The sequence below is a fragment of the Erpetoichthys calabaricus genome, chromosome 11, assembly GCF_900747795.2.
Source record: "Erpetoichthys calabaricus chromosome 11, fErpCal1.3, whole genome shotgun sequence".
NCBI classification, from domain to species: domain Eukaryota; kingdom Metazoa; phylum Chordata; class Cladistia; order Polypteriformes; family Polypteridae; genus Erpetoichthys; species Erpetoichthys calabaricus.
Window position 1 is genome coordinate 56,520,725 of NC_041404.2, and position 16,990 is coordinate 56,537,714.

The 16,990-nt window shown below is 43.7% G+C and overlaps 1 protein-coding gene across 1 annotated transcript in view; it reads left to right on the top strand.

Moving 5' to 3' along the window:
• Window positions 1–230: 230 nt before the first annotated feature.
• Window positions 231–16,990, top strand: part of si:ch211-247j9.1 (rho GTPase-activating protein 24) — a 55,759-nt gene continuing 38,999 nt past the window's right edge. Inside the window, exons 1-2 of the mRNA XM_051934213.1 lie at window positions 231–399; window positions 14,725–14,838. Of these exons, the coding sequence (XP_051790173.1) occupies window positions 354–399; window positions 14,725–14,838 (160 nt within the window). The 5' untranslated portion in view covers window positions 231–353. The remainder of the gene's footprint in view (window positions 400–14,724; window positions 14,839–16,990) is intronic.

Genomic DNA, 16,990 nt, shown 5'->3' on the forward strand with positions numbered 1-16,990 from the left:
GCCGCGGCTAATTAAAGGTGGTGGGGGGGGGGGGTGCTCTTCATTTTGCTAGGAGGGCTCCATCCTGACTGAGATGCTAACGTCCAGTTATTGATGGACGCGGCGGCGGGCTAAAGCAGAGCTTGGAATCGGCTTAGTGTGTGAGCGGGTGGGCTACAGAGACCGGTGGGCTTACGGTCCATGCCGCTCTTCTTCTTCTTGTTCTTTTTCTTGAGATCACCGCACCGGCAGTTGGGACCGAAGGGCTTCGGGAGATCTGACCAACGGGACCCGTCTGTCTCTACCCACCAGAGCAGGATGTAGTCAGGGGGCTTCTACAGACACTTTGCCCTTCACCTCTTCTTGGAGATATAATGGGCCTGAACTGCATCAAACCCTGGAAGTGCAGCACTTATCAAGGTAAGATGAGACTCCCACATGTTACGGTGGTCTTATCGGGGGGGTTTAGCAGTTAAGGCTGCTGGTCCAATCCGTACCTTGGGATGAGTGAATTTACCTGCCTGCATGCCACTTCATGGTGACCTCTTCTGTGCGTCACTTTAATATAAAAAGTGCAAGCCAAGTGTTTAACTGAGATTAATAATACTAGAGCTGTGAATGGATTCAGGGCCTTGGGATGCTGAAAGGCGCTATATACTGGAAGCCAATGTCAGTCCAATAGTGGCTTGAAATCTGCCATATTTATGGTTCGGTTCACAGCACTGACCCAAATCCATATGTGAAAGGTGCTATAAAAAGACGGTCATTAAAATCACGTTGGACCACCCCAGCCCCTGCTTGGCTTATTCCAAAGCATCACAACCTTCTTCTGTTCTCCTCTCCTCCACGGTCGGCCCGCTTTCTTACATTTCAGACAAAATGTTTAAGGATCTGTCGCGTGTGTGTGTGTGTGATCATGATATCTCCACCTACTTACCCTGTACTTGAGTTCTTCAGGGGTAAGTGGGCTCCTCGGGTTTGTTACCGGGTTGGTCTACCATCACCCCTTATGATGAACACACACAGAGACCCTCGCCACAAAAGCACCATATGAAAGACGTATACACACAGCATGTGATTCACTAGCACTTGAACCCACACATGAGTAACACACACACATAGTCCGTCACTCCCTGGTACCCCTAGTGACGTACTTATCATAGGCACCAAAAACGTGCAACGTTTTAGATATCGTATCTCAGACCTAAATATTACTTTTGGTCTCCAAGAAAATATTCAAACATGCAAAAGCTCAACATCCAAGGCTATAGGCCATTTATCAATGTCTTACTTAAACGCACTCTTCATTATTGGACAGAGCTCTTCATCCGCAGCTTGATGAACCTCACAGCTTGGATCATATGGCACTTCCTCACTGCTCCTTACTACCTCCATTACTCCAGGTATGAAGACAAAGTATGGAAGCAACGTGGCATTTCGTAAAAAGCAATACCACCAGTAGAGAAAGGCATAAAAGAAATAGCAAAGTCTGGACGTATATAGTCTTTAGGAAAAGGCTTACGAAAAGTTAAAGATGTCCAAGACGGATGTCCCAGGATGCCGCTGATTGAGCACTTGACGTTATTCGTGACGTGCTTTAGCTGACGATCAGATGACAACAGTTGCCCGTCGCCGGTGCCCTCGCCTGACGTCACTCTCAGATGAGGCGTATTTATAAAATTCCACGCGGGGGTTTTTCAACACGTGATTGTTAACATACACCTGATTGGCTGAATTTTGTTACTGATAGTCTCTGTGCAACATCGCCCTCTAGTGTCTGAATTCTGGTACTGATGGTATCCCTGACTACATCACCCTCTAGTGACTGAAATCTGTAATACGTTTATAGGGTCGGTATTGCACCTTGTACAGAGTCCAGTGAAATTCTTACTTATATGTGTGTGTCCTGCGGTGGGTTGGCACCCTGCCCGGGATTGTTTTCTGCGTTGTGCCCTGTGTTGGCTGGGATTGGCTCCAGCAGACCTCCGTGACCCTGTGTTCGGATTCAGTGGGTTGGAAAATGGATGGATGGATGGATGGATGTGCTAATCCAGCGGTTCTCAATCTGTGGGGTGGGCCCCCCTAGGGGGGCGCGAAGTAACAAAAAGGGGGGGCGCGAAGATGTGAAAAAAAGAAAACAAGAAAATATGAAAAATACATCTATTGAAACCAAAACAAATTAACTTAAACTACATTCTGATACTAGAAAAACAAATATAGAGTTAGATAAATGTCGATAAAAGTTAAGTAGGTATAATAAAATATGCATCTATGATGTATCATTAATTTAAAAAGAACAAATTGGTATTAGTGGGCTCCTTTCAAAAAAAAGTTAGGGGGGGCGCGATTAAAACTGTTATGAAAACTTGGGTCGCAAATATTTAAAGGATGAGAAACGCTGCGCTAATCAACATGCAACATGTCATCACCCTCCAGCACTGTCGTTAGTGCGTAGAACTACCTGATCTTGAAACTTCTGTCAACTTAGCTGAAATAGCAGTGGTGTCTGTGTCTACATCGGCCCCTAGGGTCTGAAATACATCACTGATGTTATCACTGATGACAGTGCCCTCTAGTGTCTGTATTTTGTCACCGACAGTGTCACCGCCACATCGCCCTCTAGTGTCTGAACTCTGGTACTGATGGCATCACCAACCACATCCCTCTCTCGTCCCTGACACAGTCACTGAAGGTATCTCTGACTACAAAGCCCTCTAGTGTCTGAACTCTGTAACTGTTATCACCAACCGCATAGCCCTCGAGGGTTTTCACTCTGTTACTGATTGTATCCCTGACCACATCGCCCTCTAGTGTCTGTATTTTGTCACCGACAGTGTCACTGCCACATCACCCTCTAGTGTCTGAACTCTGTAATATGTTTATAGGGTCATTATTATCCCATGTACAGAGTCCTGCAAGTGCTGATTAACATGCAACATACCATCACCCTCCAGCACCACCATTAATGTATAGAATTACCTGACCTTAAAACTTCTGTCTTCTTAGCTGAAATAACTGCCTTACATTAAAACAATGCTACCCCTGTCTACATCGCCCTCTAGTGTCTAAATTCTTTCACTAATAGGACCACCGACCACATCATCATCTCATTGACAAAGTTCTATTACTGATGGTATGACTGACCACATCACCCTCTAGTGCCTGAAATATGTAACTGATGTTCTCACCGACCACATCGTCCTTTAGTGCCTGCACTCTGGTACAGGATTATATGGTCATAATTGTCCCATGTACAGAGTCCAGTGAAATTCTTATATGTGCTAATCAACATGCAACATGTCATCACCCTTCAGTGCTGTCGTTAGCCTATAGAACTACCTGATCTGAAACTTTTGTCTTCTTAGCTGAAATAAGAGCCTGACCTTAAAACAGTGGCATCTGTGTCTACATCGCCCTCTAGTGTCTGAAATATATCACTGATGACAGTGCCCTCTAGTGTCTGAATTTTGTCACTGACAGTATCCCTGACCACATCACCCTCTGGTGTCTGAAATCTATAATACGTTTATAGGGTCATTATTGCCCTGTGTACAAAGTCCAGTGACGTTCTAACTTACATGTGCTGATCAACATGCAACATGTCACCACCTTCCAGCACCACCATTAATGTACAGAACTACCTCATCTTGAAACTTCTGTCTTCTTAGCTGAAATAACTGCCTTATGTTGTGAGAAGTCAAGCAAAACAACCCCTTTTATTGGTTAATTAAAAAAAATTATAATATGCAAGCTTTCGAAGCAACTCAGGCCCCTTCTTCAGGCAAAATGTTATCACTACATCATTACATCACTGATGTTATCACAGGTGCCCTCTAATGACTGAATTTTGTCACCACCACATTGCCCTCTAGTGTGTAAAGTCTGGTACTGATGGTATTCCTGTCTACATCGCCCTCTAGTGTCTAAACTCTGTAATACGTTTAATAGGGTCGTTATCGCCCTGTGTACAGAGTCCAGCAAAATTCTTTCCTGCAAGTGCTAATTAACATGCAACATGCATTCACCCTCCAGCACCAACATTAATGTACGGAACTACTGTACATGATCATGAAACTTCTGTTTTCTTAGCTGAAATTACTGCCTTACCTTAAAACAGTGCTACCCCTGTCTACATAGCGCTCTAGTGTCTGAATTATTTCACTGATAGGACCACAGACCACATCATCATCTCATTGACAAACTTTTATTACTGATGGCATCCCTGACCACATCACCCTCTAGTGTCTGAAATATATCACTGATGACAGTGCCCTCTAGTGTCTGAATTTTGTCACTGATTGTGTCATTACCACATTACCCTCTATTAATAAAGTATCTATCTATCTATCTATCTATCTATCTATCTATCTATCTATCTATCTATCTATCTATCTATCTATCTATCTATCTATCTATCTATCTATCTATCTATCTATCTATCTATCTATCGTGTAAATTCAGGTACTGATGGTATTCCTGTCTACATCGCCCTCTAGTGTCTGAACTCCATAATACTTTTAATGGGGTCGTTATCATCCTGTGTACAGAGTCCAGTAAAATTCTTATCTGCAAGTGCTAATTAACATGCAACATGCCATCACCCTCCAGCACCAACATTAATGTACGGAACTACATGATAATGAAACTTCTGTCTTCTTAGCTGAAATAAGAGCCTTACCTTAAAACAGTGGCATCTGTGTCTACATCGCCTTCTAGTGTCTGAAATATATCACTGATGACAGCACCCTCTAGTGTCTGAATTTTGTCACTGACAGTATCCCTGACCACATCACCCCCTGGCGACTGAAATCTATAATAATAAAAGGCAAAGCCCTCACTGACTCACTCACTCACTCACTCACTCACTGACTGACTGACTCACTCACTCATCACTAATTCTCCAACTTCCCGTGTAGGTGGAAGGCTGAAATTTGGCAGGCTGAAATTTGGCAGGCTCATTCCTTACAGCTTACTTACAAAAGTTAGGCAGGTTTCATTTCAAAATTCAAAGCGTAATGGTCATAACTGGAACATATTTTTTGTCCATACACTGTAATGGAGGAGGCGGAGTCACGTATCGCGTCATCACGCCTCCTACGTAATCACGTGAACTAAAAACAAGGAAGACATTTACAGCACGAGTCACACGCGGGAACGAAGGTAAATGACGTTAATTTTTGACTGTCTTTTAATACTGTGTAAGCATACATATTAACACATGTGCAATTAAACGTGTGCATTTACGGGGTGATTTCTCAGGCTTAAAAGCTCACCTTTTATCAAACGCGGGAAGAAAGGTAACTGATGTTGTTCACTGTCTTTTAATACTGTGTAACCATACATATTAACACATGTCCAATTAAACGTGTGCATTTACGGGGTGATTTCTCAGGCTTAAAAGCTCGCCTTTTACTAAAAAGGTAAATGCAAAACTATTTTCAATCAGTTTATTGAAACGCTCCCGTTAAGGATTGCAATAACATATTCGCGAGATAAAAGAACGAAGTAGGGAGAAATGGAGGAACAGCCGCAAACAGCGAAGAGCAAAAAATTAATTAAACAATTGAGAACGGAGCGAGTTAAGCATACAAGCATGTTCATAAGGGAAACAAAGCACGGTGTAAAACGTAAGTTTAAATCAAGTTTATAGAAATGCTCCCGCTGCGGATTGCAATAACATATTCGCGAGATAAAAGTTTAATGAGAAGACACGAGGTATAAACGAACCACACGCCGTGGCGCAACGTTAGGGGCAACAGTTTCAACCATTCTATGATCTGCTTCTCGCAACTGAAAGATGGCACATGGCGGATGTTAGCCGACTTGCTGACCGCAACATTAAGGGCTTCAACTCTGGCGCTGACGCCACATCTCAGTGCCAACACTTTGCAGACTCTACTTAAAAGACACGCCCTCCTCACTGGACAGTTAAAAACACCAATCAAACTAACGATGACATCAAGTATTACCCAATCAAAAGTAGGAAAGGAGGCATCTTCATAAAATGCGTGTGGGATGATTTGCATGAGACGCTGCTTTAAAAAAAAAATGATAAAAAAAATACGGGATAAATCCCGCCCAGTATCGATTCAAAACGGGACGCGCAATTTCATTCTCAAACGCGGCACGATTCCGTATTTTAAAGGACGGGTGGCAACCCTACAGTGCCAGGTAACCACCCATACAATCAGATTGTGATTCAGACTAGGAATGCAATGAATGTAATTACTCCGATCTACATACAAGGCGAAAGTCTTGCAACATTCAAAGATGATGGTTTGTGATAAGTACACCATACAACATAAAAAAGCTTATGAAGCCTTGAACCGAAAAAAGCAAGATCTCAGAGATCGTAAAAAAAAAAATAGGAGGTAATGTCGTTTTACTCGCTGTAGATTTTAGTGAAACATTACCAGTTATTCCACGAGGGAGACCAGCAGATGAACTCAACGCGTGTTTAAAATCCATGCTTCTCCCACGCTCGGTTATATGTCGCGTGTTCTCGGGTAGGTGCACCAAAAAATGTATACATTTAAGCATGTAATGGGCAAAGAAAAAATGAGGTATACCCGAAGGCACTGCAGTAGTACTTAATGTAACTTTACTTCTTAAATGTTAATGTTTTACTGTTTAATAATTTATACGCTTCTTATATGTTGTTCAAATTCTTTTATCAAAATACCAGTGACAGCGCAATGCACGATAACATGGAGTGAATACACCATACGCATCCGCCCACGGCCGCCCTGGTGTGCGCAGATAGGAGTTGATTCTACAATAAAATAAAATAAAGATAAAAAGAGTAAAACAATCATCACCCATAAAGCATGTGTGTGTGTATATATGTGTATATATATATGTTGATATGTGGATGTGTATATGTATATATATATATATATATATATATATATATATATATATATATATATATATGTAGATATGTATATATATGTGTATATGTATATGTATATATATGTTTATATGTGTGTGTGTGTATTTTATATATATAAAACACAGCAACACTCATAACAATGACAACACAATTACATTGACAATCATGTTACGTTATTTTTAAAATGTTTCCTTTTTTTTTCATAACCTCTTTAACACACTACTTCTCCGCTGCGAAGCGCGGGTATTTTGCTAGTCTGTAATATGTTTAATAGGGTTGTTATCGCCCTGTGTACAGAGTCCAGCAAAATTCTTACCTGCAAGTGCTAATTAACATGCAACATGCATTCACCCTCCAGCACCAACATTAATGTACGGAACTACTGTACATGATCATGAAACTTCTGTCTTCTTAGCTGAAATTACTGCCTTACCTTAAAACAGTGCTACCCCTGTCTACATAGCGCTCTAGTGTCTGAATTATTTCACTGATAGGACCACAGACCACATCATCATCTCATTGACAAACTTTTATTACTGATGGCATCCCTGACCACATCACCCTCTAGTGTCCGAAATCTGTAACTGATGTTCTCACCGACCACATCGCCCTTTAGTGCCTGCACTCTGGAAAGGGTTTATATGGTCATAATTGTCCCATGTACAGACTCCAGTGAAATTTTTACTTATATGTGCTAATCAACATGCAATATGTCATCACCCTTCAGTGCTGTCATTAGCCTATAGAACTACTTGATCTTGAAACTTCTGTCTTCTTAGCTGAAATAACAGCCTGACCTTAAAACAGAGGTTCCCCGTCTACATTATCCTCTAATGTCAAAATGACATCTCTGATGTTAACAATGATGACAGTGCCCTCTAGTGTCTGTATTTTGTCACTGACAGTGTCACCACCAAATCACCCCCTAGTGTCTGAATGTTGGTACTGGTGGCATCACCAACCACATCATCCTCTAGTGCCTGAACTCTGTTATATGTTTATGGGGTCATTATCTCCACCGTGTACACAGTCCGGTAAAATTCTTAACCTGCATGTGCAACATGACATCATCCTCCAGCACCATCATTAGTGCTTAGAACTACCTGATCTTGAAATTTCTGCCTTGCTTAACTGAAATAACAACCTTAACTTGAAACAGATATATCACTGACCACATCGCCATCTAGTGTCTGAATTCTGTTACTGATGGCCATCACTGACCACATCGCCATCTAGTGTCTGAATTCTGTTACTGATGGCCATCACTATCAACATCGCCATCTAGTGTCTGAATTCTGTTACTGATGGCAATCACTGACACATCGCCATCTAGTGTCTGAATTCTGTTACTGATGGCCATCACTATCAACATCGCCATCTAGTGTCTGAATTCTGTTACTGATGGCAATCACTGACCACATCGCCATCTAGTGTCTGAATTCTGTTACTGATGGCAATCACTGACCACATCGCCATCTAGTGTCTGAATTCTGTTACTGATGGCAATCACTGACAACATCGCCATCTAGTTTCTGAATTCTGTTGCTGGTGGCCATCACTGTCAACATCGCCATCTAGTGTCTGAATTCCATTACTGATGGCCATCACTGTCAACATCGCCATCTAGTGTCTGAATTCTGTTACTGATGGCCATCACTGACCACATTGCCCTCTAGTGTTTGAATTCTGTTATAGATGTATAAGGGTCATTATTATCTCATGTACACAGTCTGGTGAAATTGTGTCAATTAATATGTTGTCACTCTCTGCTGGGTTAATTACTGAGTAGAAAAATGTGACCTCGACATTTCTCTTTTCCTCACCTGAAAAATCTCACCGCACAGTACTTTACAAAACTGCTAACCCCCCCCCCCCCCCAACCCCCCAACTGAAATCTCTTTCAAGCATATCTGGCTCTTTGGGCATGAATGAGTTCTCCTTCATATCTGTTGGCTGTAAGGATAGCTCTGTGATTGGAGACCAAAAGAACAAGTCCCCAAATACACATGGTGCCGTGACCCTGATTCACTCAGGAGAGGGGTGAGTGTAGCAGAGAGAGAGAGAGAGAGCCTGTTGTGATGTCAAAGCAACCCTCACAGTTAGAGACCTGATTGGTCACTTGACCTGGAGGAGCTCTCCAATAGCTGCACAGTCTCACAAGGGCGGTCTTTATTCCCAAGAACTCAAGTTTGAGTCCCAGTGTTGCTGTTCTAAGGAGAAATAAGCAGAATCGGGGGGTGTTGTCAAACTGCATGACTTCTGTAAAAAGAGGAGGGATTGCGGTGAGGCTAAGAGTGAAAGACAGGGAGATAGATAGATAGATAGATAGATAGATAGATAGATAGATAGATAGATAGATAGATAGATAGATAGATAGATAGATAGATAGATAGATAGATAGATAGATAGATAGATAGATAGATAGATAGATAGATAGATAGATAGATAGATACTTTATTAATCCCAAGGGGAAATTCACATACTCCAGAAGCAGTGATAACAATGCCGATAACAATGTAGGTATACAGACAGACAATAACTTTGTATAACTTGTATAAATTGAAGAGTCGTATAGTGTGTGGGAGGACCAATCTCCTCAGTCTGTCAGTGGAGCAGGACGGTGACAGCAGTCTGTCGCTGAAGCTGCTCCTCTGTCTGGAGATGATCCTGTCCAGTGGATGCAGTGGATTCTCCATGATTGACAGGAGTCTGCTCAGCGCCCGTCGCTCTGCCACGGATGTCAAACTGTCCAACTCCATGCCTACAATAGAGCCTGCCTTCCTCACCAGTTTGTCCAGGCGTGAGGCGTCTCTCTTCTTTATGCTGCCTCCCCAGCACACCACTGCGTAGAAGTGTGTATAATGTATAATGTGTAGAATGGCATCTGTGTAGACAAAAGCAAGGGGTACTCTTTTAGCTCAATCATAAGACCACCACCTCCCCAACCACCACTGCTGTCTGAAGGAGAAAAAGCACTTAAGTGGGTCAGGTCACCCGGCCAAATTCCTCAGCAGAGACAAATGTTTCTGTGACGCGGATTCACTCGGGAGAGGAGTGTCTGCATCTGAGGAGGTGGACGGTGGGCCTGATTGGTCAATTGACCTTGAGGGGCTCTGCCTTAGCTAGCGCTGTTGGTAATTCTGAGACTTCAAGTCCAAGGATGAACAAGCAAGTGAGAGGGAGAGGTAACAATGGGGGGATTTTATCAGCAGGGAGTAATGGGGCTGTGACCGGGACTGGCTTAGGGAAGGAGTGAGTGTAGCATATAGACAGAGAGAGAGAGAGAGAGAGGTGGAAGGAACCTTTGCTGTTAAGAGTCCTGATTGGTCACTTGACCCAGGAGGCAGGGCTAGATGTACCATCAGGGTGTTCTGGGTGCGGGCCCAGGGTCCCACTGCATGACACAATGAACAACGACAAAGAAGTCTCCATGTGCCAAAAATGACCCTGTCTGGCAAAACGTCAATCGCAAGAAAAGAGAAAACTGTGAGAGGCATTGAACAACCGGGTGTCTGCGATCAGCATTGTTAACAAAGTATGATCAACTCTCTGTGATGGAGAGGGGTCTGTGGGTAGGGGGTCTTAATCCAGATTTGCCCGTCGGAGGTCTCTTTTAGCTCATCGAGCTGAAGGTTTGTTATGCAATCACGAAAACTATAAGTTCCAGTCCCGCCAACGTGACCTCAGGCAGGACGAGCAGCCGAGTGAGATGGGCTGTCAGATTCCCAGCAGAGACAACTGGGCACTGTGCCAGCATCCCACTCACACAAGGCGGGTGTCACGTCACTCTGCTCATTTCTCTGTTACGATTCGAGGCAGCCTACCCACTCCGCGGGGTGCCATTCAAAAATTAATTCACGCAGTCAGAGATTCAAACAGCACCAACGACAGTTAGCAGTCCAACAGATATTCATCACAATGATATGCCAGTCCACGCACCATCGGAGGAAGCCGTAAAGAAGAAAAAACAAAAATGCCCATTTTATTTCTTCTGTAGCTTGCAGGAAGCCCACTCCTCCATATTAGTTCTTCCCAACAGGTATCCTCCACATGGTGGTGTGCAACAGGCCTTCCATCCCAGTAGGGTGTATTTACTTCAGCCAAAAGCTTCTCTCTCTTCCCACAACTGCTGGGGTCCTCTGATGTTAGAAAACCCCTCCTTGCTTGGGGGCTTCCTGTTTTTTTTAGCTCGTCCCCTTTGGCCAGCCCATAGTATGTCTTCTCCCTTAAAGGTGCAGATCTTACCCCCATTTTCAGGCAAATCAAACACACTCAAACAGACAGACAAACCAATAAGGGGAGACAACAAGAAGCAAAGACAACACTGACGGGACGACCGCTACAAGACCACTGCTCTGCGAGATGCAAAGATGCACCCTCGTGGATAGAAGCCCGATTGGCAGTGGGGGGCCGAAGGAGTTCTCCTTTATCTCCATTGGCTGAAAGGATTGCTCTGTAATCATATGACCCCAACTCCCTGAGTTGGAGTCCCACCACCATTGTTTGGAAGGAGAATGAGCGCCTAAATGGAGGAGGTTGCCCTGATTGAAATGTTTCTGTAACCGGGATTCACTTGGGAGAAGAGCATCGGGTAGCCGAGAGCCAACCTACTGCAAAGTGGTCTGACTCGTTAGTTGACCTAGAGGAATTCTCCTTCAGACCACAGGTTTGAGGAAGAACAAGCATATGAGAGGAAGAGGTCACATTGGGGGCTTATATCAGCAGGAACAAGTGGTGCCGTGACCTGGATTGGCTCCGGGAAGGAATGAGCATATCAGAGAGGTAGAGAAAGAGAGATGGAGGGAGGGAGGGGAGGTGCCCTTGCAGTTAGAGTCCTGATTGGTCACTTGACCCAGAAGCAGGGGTGGATCTACCATCAGGGAGTGTCTGGGTGCATACCGAGGGTCCAACTGCTCTTTTCTGCAATCCAGCCCCCTCGGCACTATGAAATAACAGTCTCCACATGCCAAAGTGACCAAGGGGGCTCTCTCCCACCTGATGAAACGATGGAGTCTCCGCACGCCAAACGCAAGGGTGGGGAATACCATGAAGAATTAAACTTCTGGATGTCCACGAGCCGCAGTGTTAAAAGTACGATCACCTCTCTGTTAAGGAGCCTGTGGGGGGTCTCCACAGTGGATTACTAAAGATTTAAAAAAGAAGCTGCAAAGGAAAAACAGAAGAATAAGGCATATAAGACTAAAGACTGCAAAGTGAATCGTAGAGCGGATGAGAACATGAGGGCAACCATCAAGAAGGATATCAGGGAGGCTAAAAGACAGTTGGAAAGGAATAGAGCAGATAAGGCGAAAGACGACCCGAAGAGATTCTTTCAGTATTTTAGTAGTAAAAGAAAAGTCAAGGAGGAGGTCAAGTACATCAGGAATAGTAAAGGGGGATTAAAAGATACAGACAGGGAAATAGCGGATGCCCTAAACTTACATTTTTCTGAAGTGTTCACAAGTGAGCAAGTGGATAACCTCAGAGTAGTAACAGGGACTACTAAGGAGGTACTGAGGGATTTGGAAATTAAAGAAGGAGAAGAGCTGCTCAGATTAAATAGGCTGAAATCAAACAAATCACCAGGACCAGATAATATTTACCCTCGAGTTCTTAAGGAGGCTGACGAGTACAGATAGAAACCCTTTGAAACAGATTTTTAGGAAGACACTACAAACTGGAGAGATTCTGAAGGACTGGAAAATGGCAAATATCATCCCATTATATAAAAAAGGGTGACAGGGCAGATCCAAACAACTATAGGCCAGTAAGCTTAACATGCATCACAGGAAAATTAATGGAAAGAATAATTAAGGAAAAGATTGAGCAACACCTGGTAAGAACAGGAGTTATTAGGAAGAGTCAACGTGGGGTCAGAAGAGGGAGGTCGTGTTTTACTAACATGCTGGAATTCTATAAGGAGGCAACAAAAGGATACGATCAGAGTGGAGTCGATGAGATTATTAATCAGGACTATCAGAAAGCATTTGATAAGGTGCCACATGAGAGGGTGGGCATCAAATTAAAAGAATTTGGAGTTAAGGGTGTGGTGTGCTGATGGGTGCAGAATTGGCTGAGACACAGTAAGTGGAGGGTGAAGGTGTGAGGACCCTCACCAGAACTGGCCGATGTTAAGAGTGGTGACCAGCAGGGGGCAGTGCAGGGCCGCTGCTATTTTTAATAAATACAAATGATTTAGATAGATAGATAGATAGATAGATAGATAGATAGATAGATAGATAGATAGATAGATAGATAGATAGATAGATAGATAGATAGATAGATAGATAAGTAACAAGCTGGTTAATTTTGCAGATGATACCAAGATAGGTGGATTAGCAGATAACTTGGAATCCGTTATATATCATCACAGAAGGACTTGGATAGCAGACAGGCTTGGGCAGATTTGTGGCAGATGAAATTTAATGTCAGTAAATATAAAGTATTACACATAGGAAGTAAAAATGTTAGGTTTGAATGCACAATGGGCGGTCGGAAAATCGAGAGCCCACCTCACGAGAAGGATTTAGGAGTCGTAGTGGACGCTCAGCTATCGACTTCCCGCCAGTGTTCAGAAGCCATTAAGAAGGTAAACAGAATGTCAGTTTATATAGCGCCTTGAAGAGTGGAGTACAAGTCACAGGAGGTTCTGCTCGAGCTTTATAACACACTGGTGAGGCTTCATCTGGAATCCTGGGCGCAGTTTTGGACTCCAGGCTACAAAAAGGACATAGCAGCACTAGAAAAGGTCCAGAGAAGAGCAACTCGGCTGATTCAGGGCTACAGGGGATGAGTTATGAGGAAAAATTAATAGAGCTGAGCCTTCACAGAGATTAAGATGTGACCTGATTGAAGTGTTTAAAATTATGAAGGGAATTAGTCCAGTGGATCAAGACGGTGACTTTAAAATGAGTTCATCAAGAACACAGGGACACAACTGGAAACTTGTTAAGGGGAAATTTCGCACAAACATTAGGAACTTTTTCTTTACACAAAGAATGATAAACACTTGGAATAAGCGACCAAGTAGTGTGGTAGACAGTAAGACTTTAAGGACTTTCAAAACTCAACAACAACAACAACAACAACATTTATTTATATAGCACATTTTCATACAAAAAGTAGCTCAAAGTGCTTTACATAATGAAGAAAAGAAGAATAAAAGACAAATAAGAAATTAAAATAAGACAACCTTAGTTAACATAAAAAGGAGTAAGGTCCGATGGCCAGGGTGGACAGAAAAAACAAAAAAAAACTCCAGAAGGCTGGAGAAAAAAATAAAATCTGTAGGGGTTCCAGGCCACGAGACCGCCCAGTCCCCTTTGGGCATTCTACCTAACATAAATGAAATAGTCCTCTTTGTAGTTAGGGTTCTCACGGAGTCACTTGATGCTGATGGTTATACAGACTTCTGGCTTTTAATCCATCCATCATTGTTGGAACATCAACTCGACTTGATGTTATTTTGGAAGAAATAAGTGGATAGGACTGGCAAGCTTTGTTGGGCTGAATGGCTTGTTCTCGTCTAGATCATTGTCTTAGCTCATCTGGCAGAAGGTTTACCAACACCATCTCAGGGAGGATGAGCAGCCATGGGGGGGTTGTAGAAATCCTCAGCAGAGACAGCAGGGCACTATACCAGCGTCCCAGCCGCATAACGCAGGTGTGATGTCACTCTGTTAATTTCTCTGCTACCTACTCTGTGGAGGGGGCGACACAAAAAATGGGGATGGCACAGGGACACTAGGGCACCATGTTGGCCCTGCTGTGATGTCCAATCGTGCTACAGCACCATACATGGCAAATCTTTTAAGCTCCATTGATTTAATTTGCCTTTCTGAATTTGATTTCAGATGTGAACAAAGACATCCCCGTCAGCCCGGGCTCTTATTACTTCATGACCAGCGGCAGCGGACAAAATGAGTGGAAAACCCCCCTGGAAGCTGGGCCATGGCTGCCATTTACAGGTATGGTGCTAAGAGTTGTGGACTTTGTCCGGACTTAATGAGTAAGCATTTTCTGTACCTCTGGGTTCCCTGGGTAAGGTCCCCAGTCTGCAAACTGGCAGTTAGGCTTGTTTTGTTATGGGGTGTGACAGAGGGACCTCAGGTCAGCTGTAACACCCCCAATATAACCTCTGTCCATTTATTAGGCTTTGACAGTCGCAACCAGGATTGACTGCACACTTCACTTATCATTAACTTGCTCAAAGACGGTGTGGTCACCAGGGGGCGCTGCAGCTCTCCAAACACCCAACACAAGCAGACACAGACTCACCTGTAAAAGGCTAAAGAGTCCTTATTCGTGGGAAACTCTTCTTTATCAAGCGTTTCCCACCACAGCCACACGTACGCAATAAGCACAATAAAGCAACTCTTTTCTGATTAATTGTTGAGTCTCATGGTTTAGGGGAAGGCTACAAAAAGCCATTTCAGAGGTTTAAACTGTCAGTTTCTGTAACTGTAAGGAATGGAATCAGGAAATGGAAGGCTACAGGCACAGTTGCTGTTAAACCCAGCAGGTCTGGCAGGCCAAGAAAAATACAGGAGCGGCATATGAGCAGGATTGTGAGAATGGTGACAGACAACCCACAGATCACCTCCAAAGACCTGCAAGAACATCTGGCTGCAGATGGTGTATCTGTACATCGTTCTACAATTCAGCGCAATTTGTACAAAGAACATCTGTATGGCAGGGTGATGAGAAAGAAGCCCTTTCTGCACTCACACCACAAACAGAGTCGCTTGTTGTATGCCAATGCTCATTTAGACAAGCCAGATTCATTTTGGAACAAAGTGCTTTTGCCCTTGTTAAAGGATAATGTTCAAGCATCAGTCACAAAGTTGAAGTTACGCAGGGGTTGGATATTCCACCAAGACAATGACCCAAAACACAGTTCAAAATCTACAAAGGCATTCATGCAGAGGGAGAAGTACAATGTTCTGGAATGGCCGTCACAGTCTACTGACTTGAATATCATCGAAAATCTATGGGATGATTTGAAGCAGGCTGTCCATCAAATTGAACTGGAGAGATTTTGTATGAAGAATGGTCAACAATACCTCCATCCAGAATCAGACACTCATCACAGGCTATAGGAGGACAGCGTCTAGAGGATGTTAGATTTGCAAAAGGAGGCTCAACTAAGTATTGATGTCATATCTCTGTTGGGTGCCCACATTTATGCACCTGTCTAACTTTGTTATGATGCATATTGCATATTTTCTGTTAATCCAATAAACTTAATGTCACTGCTGAAATCCTACTGTGTCCATAAGGCATGTCAGATATTAAAAGGAAGTTGCTACTTTGAAAGCTCAGCCAATGAGAAACAAAAATCCAAGGAATTAAGAGGGGTTCACAAACTTTTTCATATGACTGTATAACCATAATAGAGTGAATTAACAAACACAAGGAAAAAGTCAGATTAGGTCAGGTTGGGGAGCAGGCACTGGTACAGTGCGTTGCTTCACCCACCACACGACAAAACAGCTCAGGATCCCAGTTGGTAACTCCCCAGGCAGACACACGGTCCAGTCCCACCTTCTGGAAATGACCATCTATGTACCTTAGCCAAATGTTACGTGGGTTTCCCCTTGGCCTGGTCCAGCCGCTCAGGTCCTCAGCAATGACGATCACCCTCGGGTAATCGCGCCACACGGCCGTAGTGCCGTAACTGACGCTCCTTCATAATGCAGGTCATGTGCCTCATTCAGGACCCTGTGAGTAACACAAAGTCAAACCAGTGGTACCCAAGGACCCTCTGAAGAGTCACACATGAAGCATTCCAGTCTTCATCTCAGGTCACTGGATAGTGTCCATGTCTCGCAAACAGGAAGCACCAGGACTGTAAAGACTTGGACATTCGTCCTTTTGCTGAGATATCAGGAGCATCACACATCCCTTTCCAGTGACCTCATGACGACCCCCCCCCCCCCCCCCCCAATGCGCTCTCAATGATTTCACAGGGAGAGTCACCAGAGCCATGAATGTCACTACCGAGGTAAGTAAATCTCTCAAGGAGGTTGACACTCTCTCTGCAAACACACTGCTGATGGCCATGCCTAAGACGTCATTAAAGGCCTGGATGTTGATTTTTATCAGGACCCTCGCAAGCCA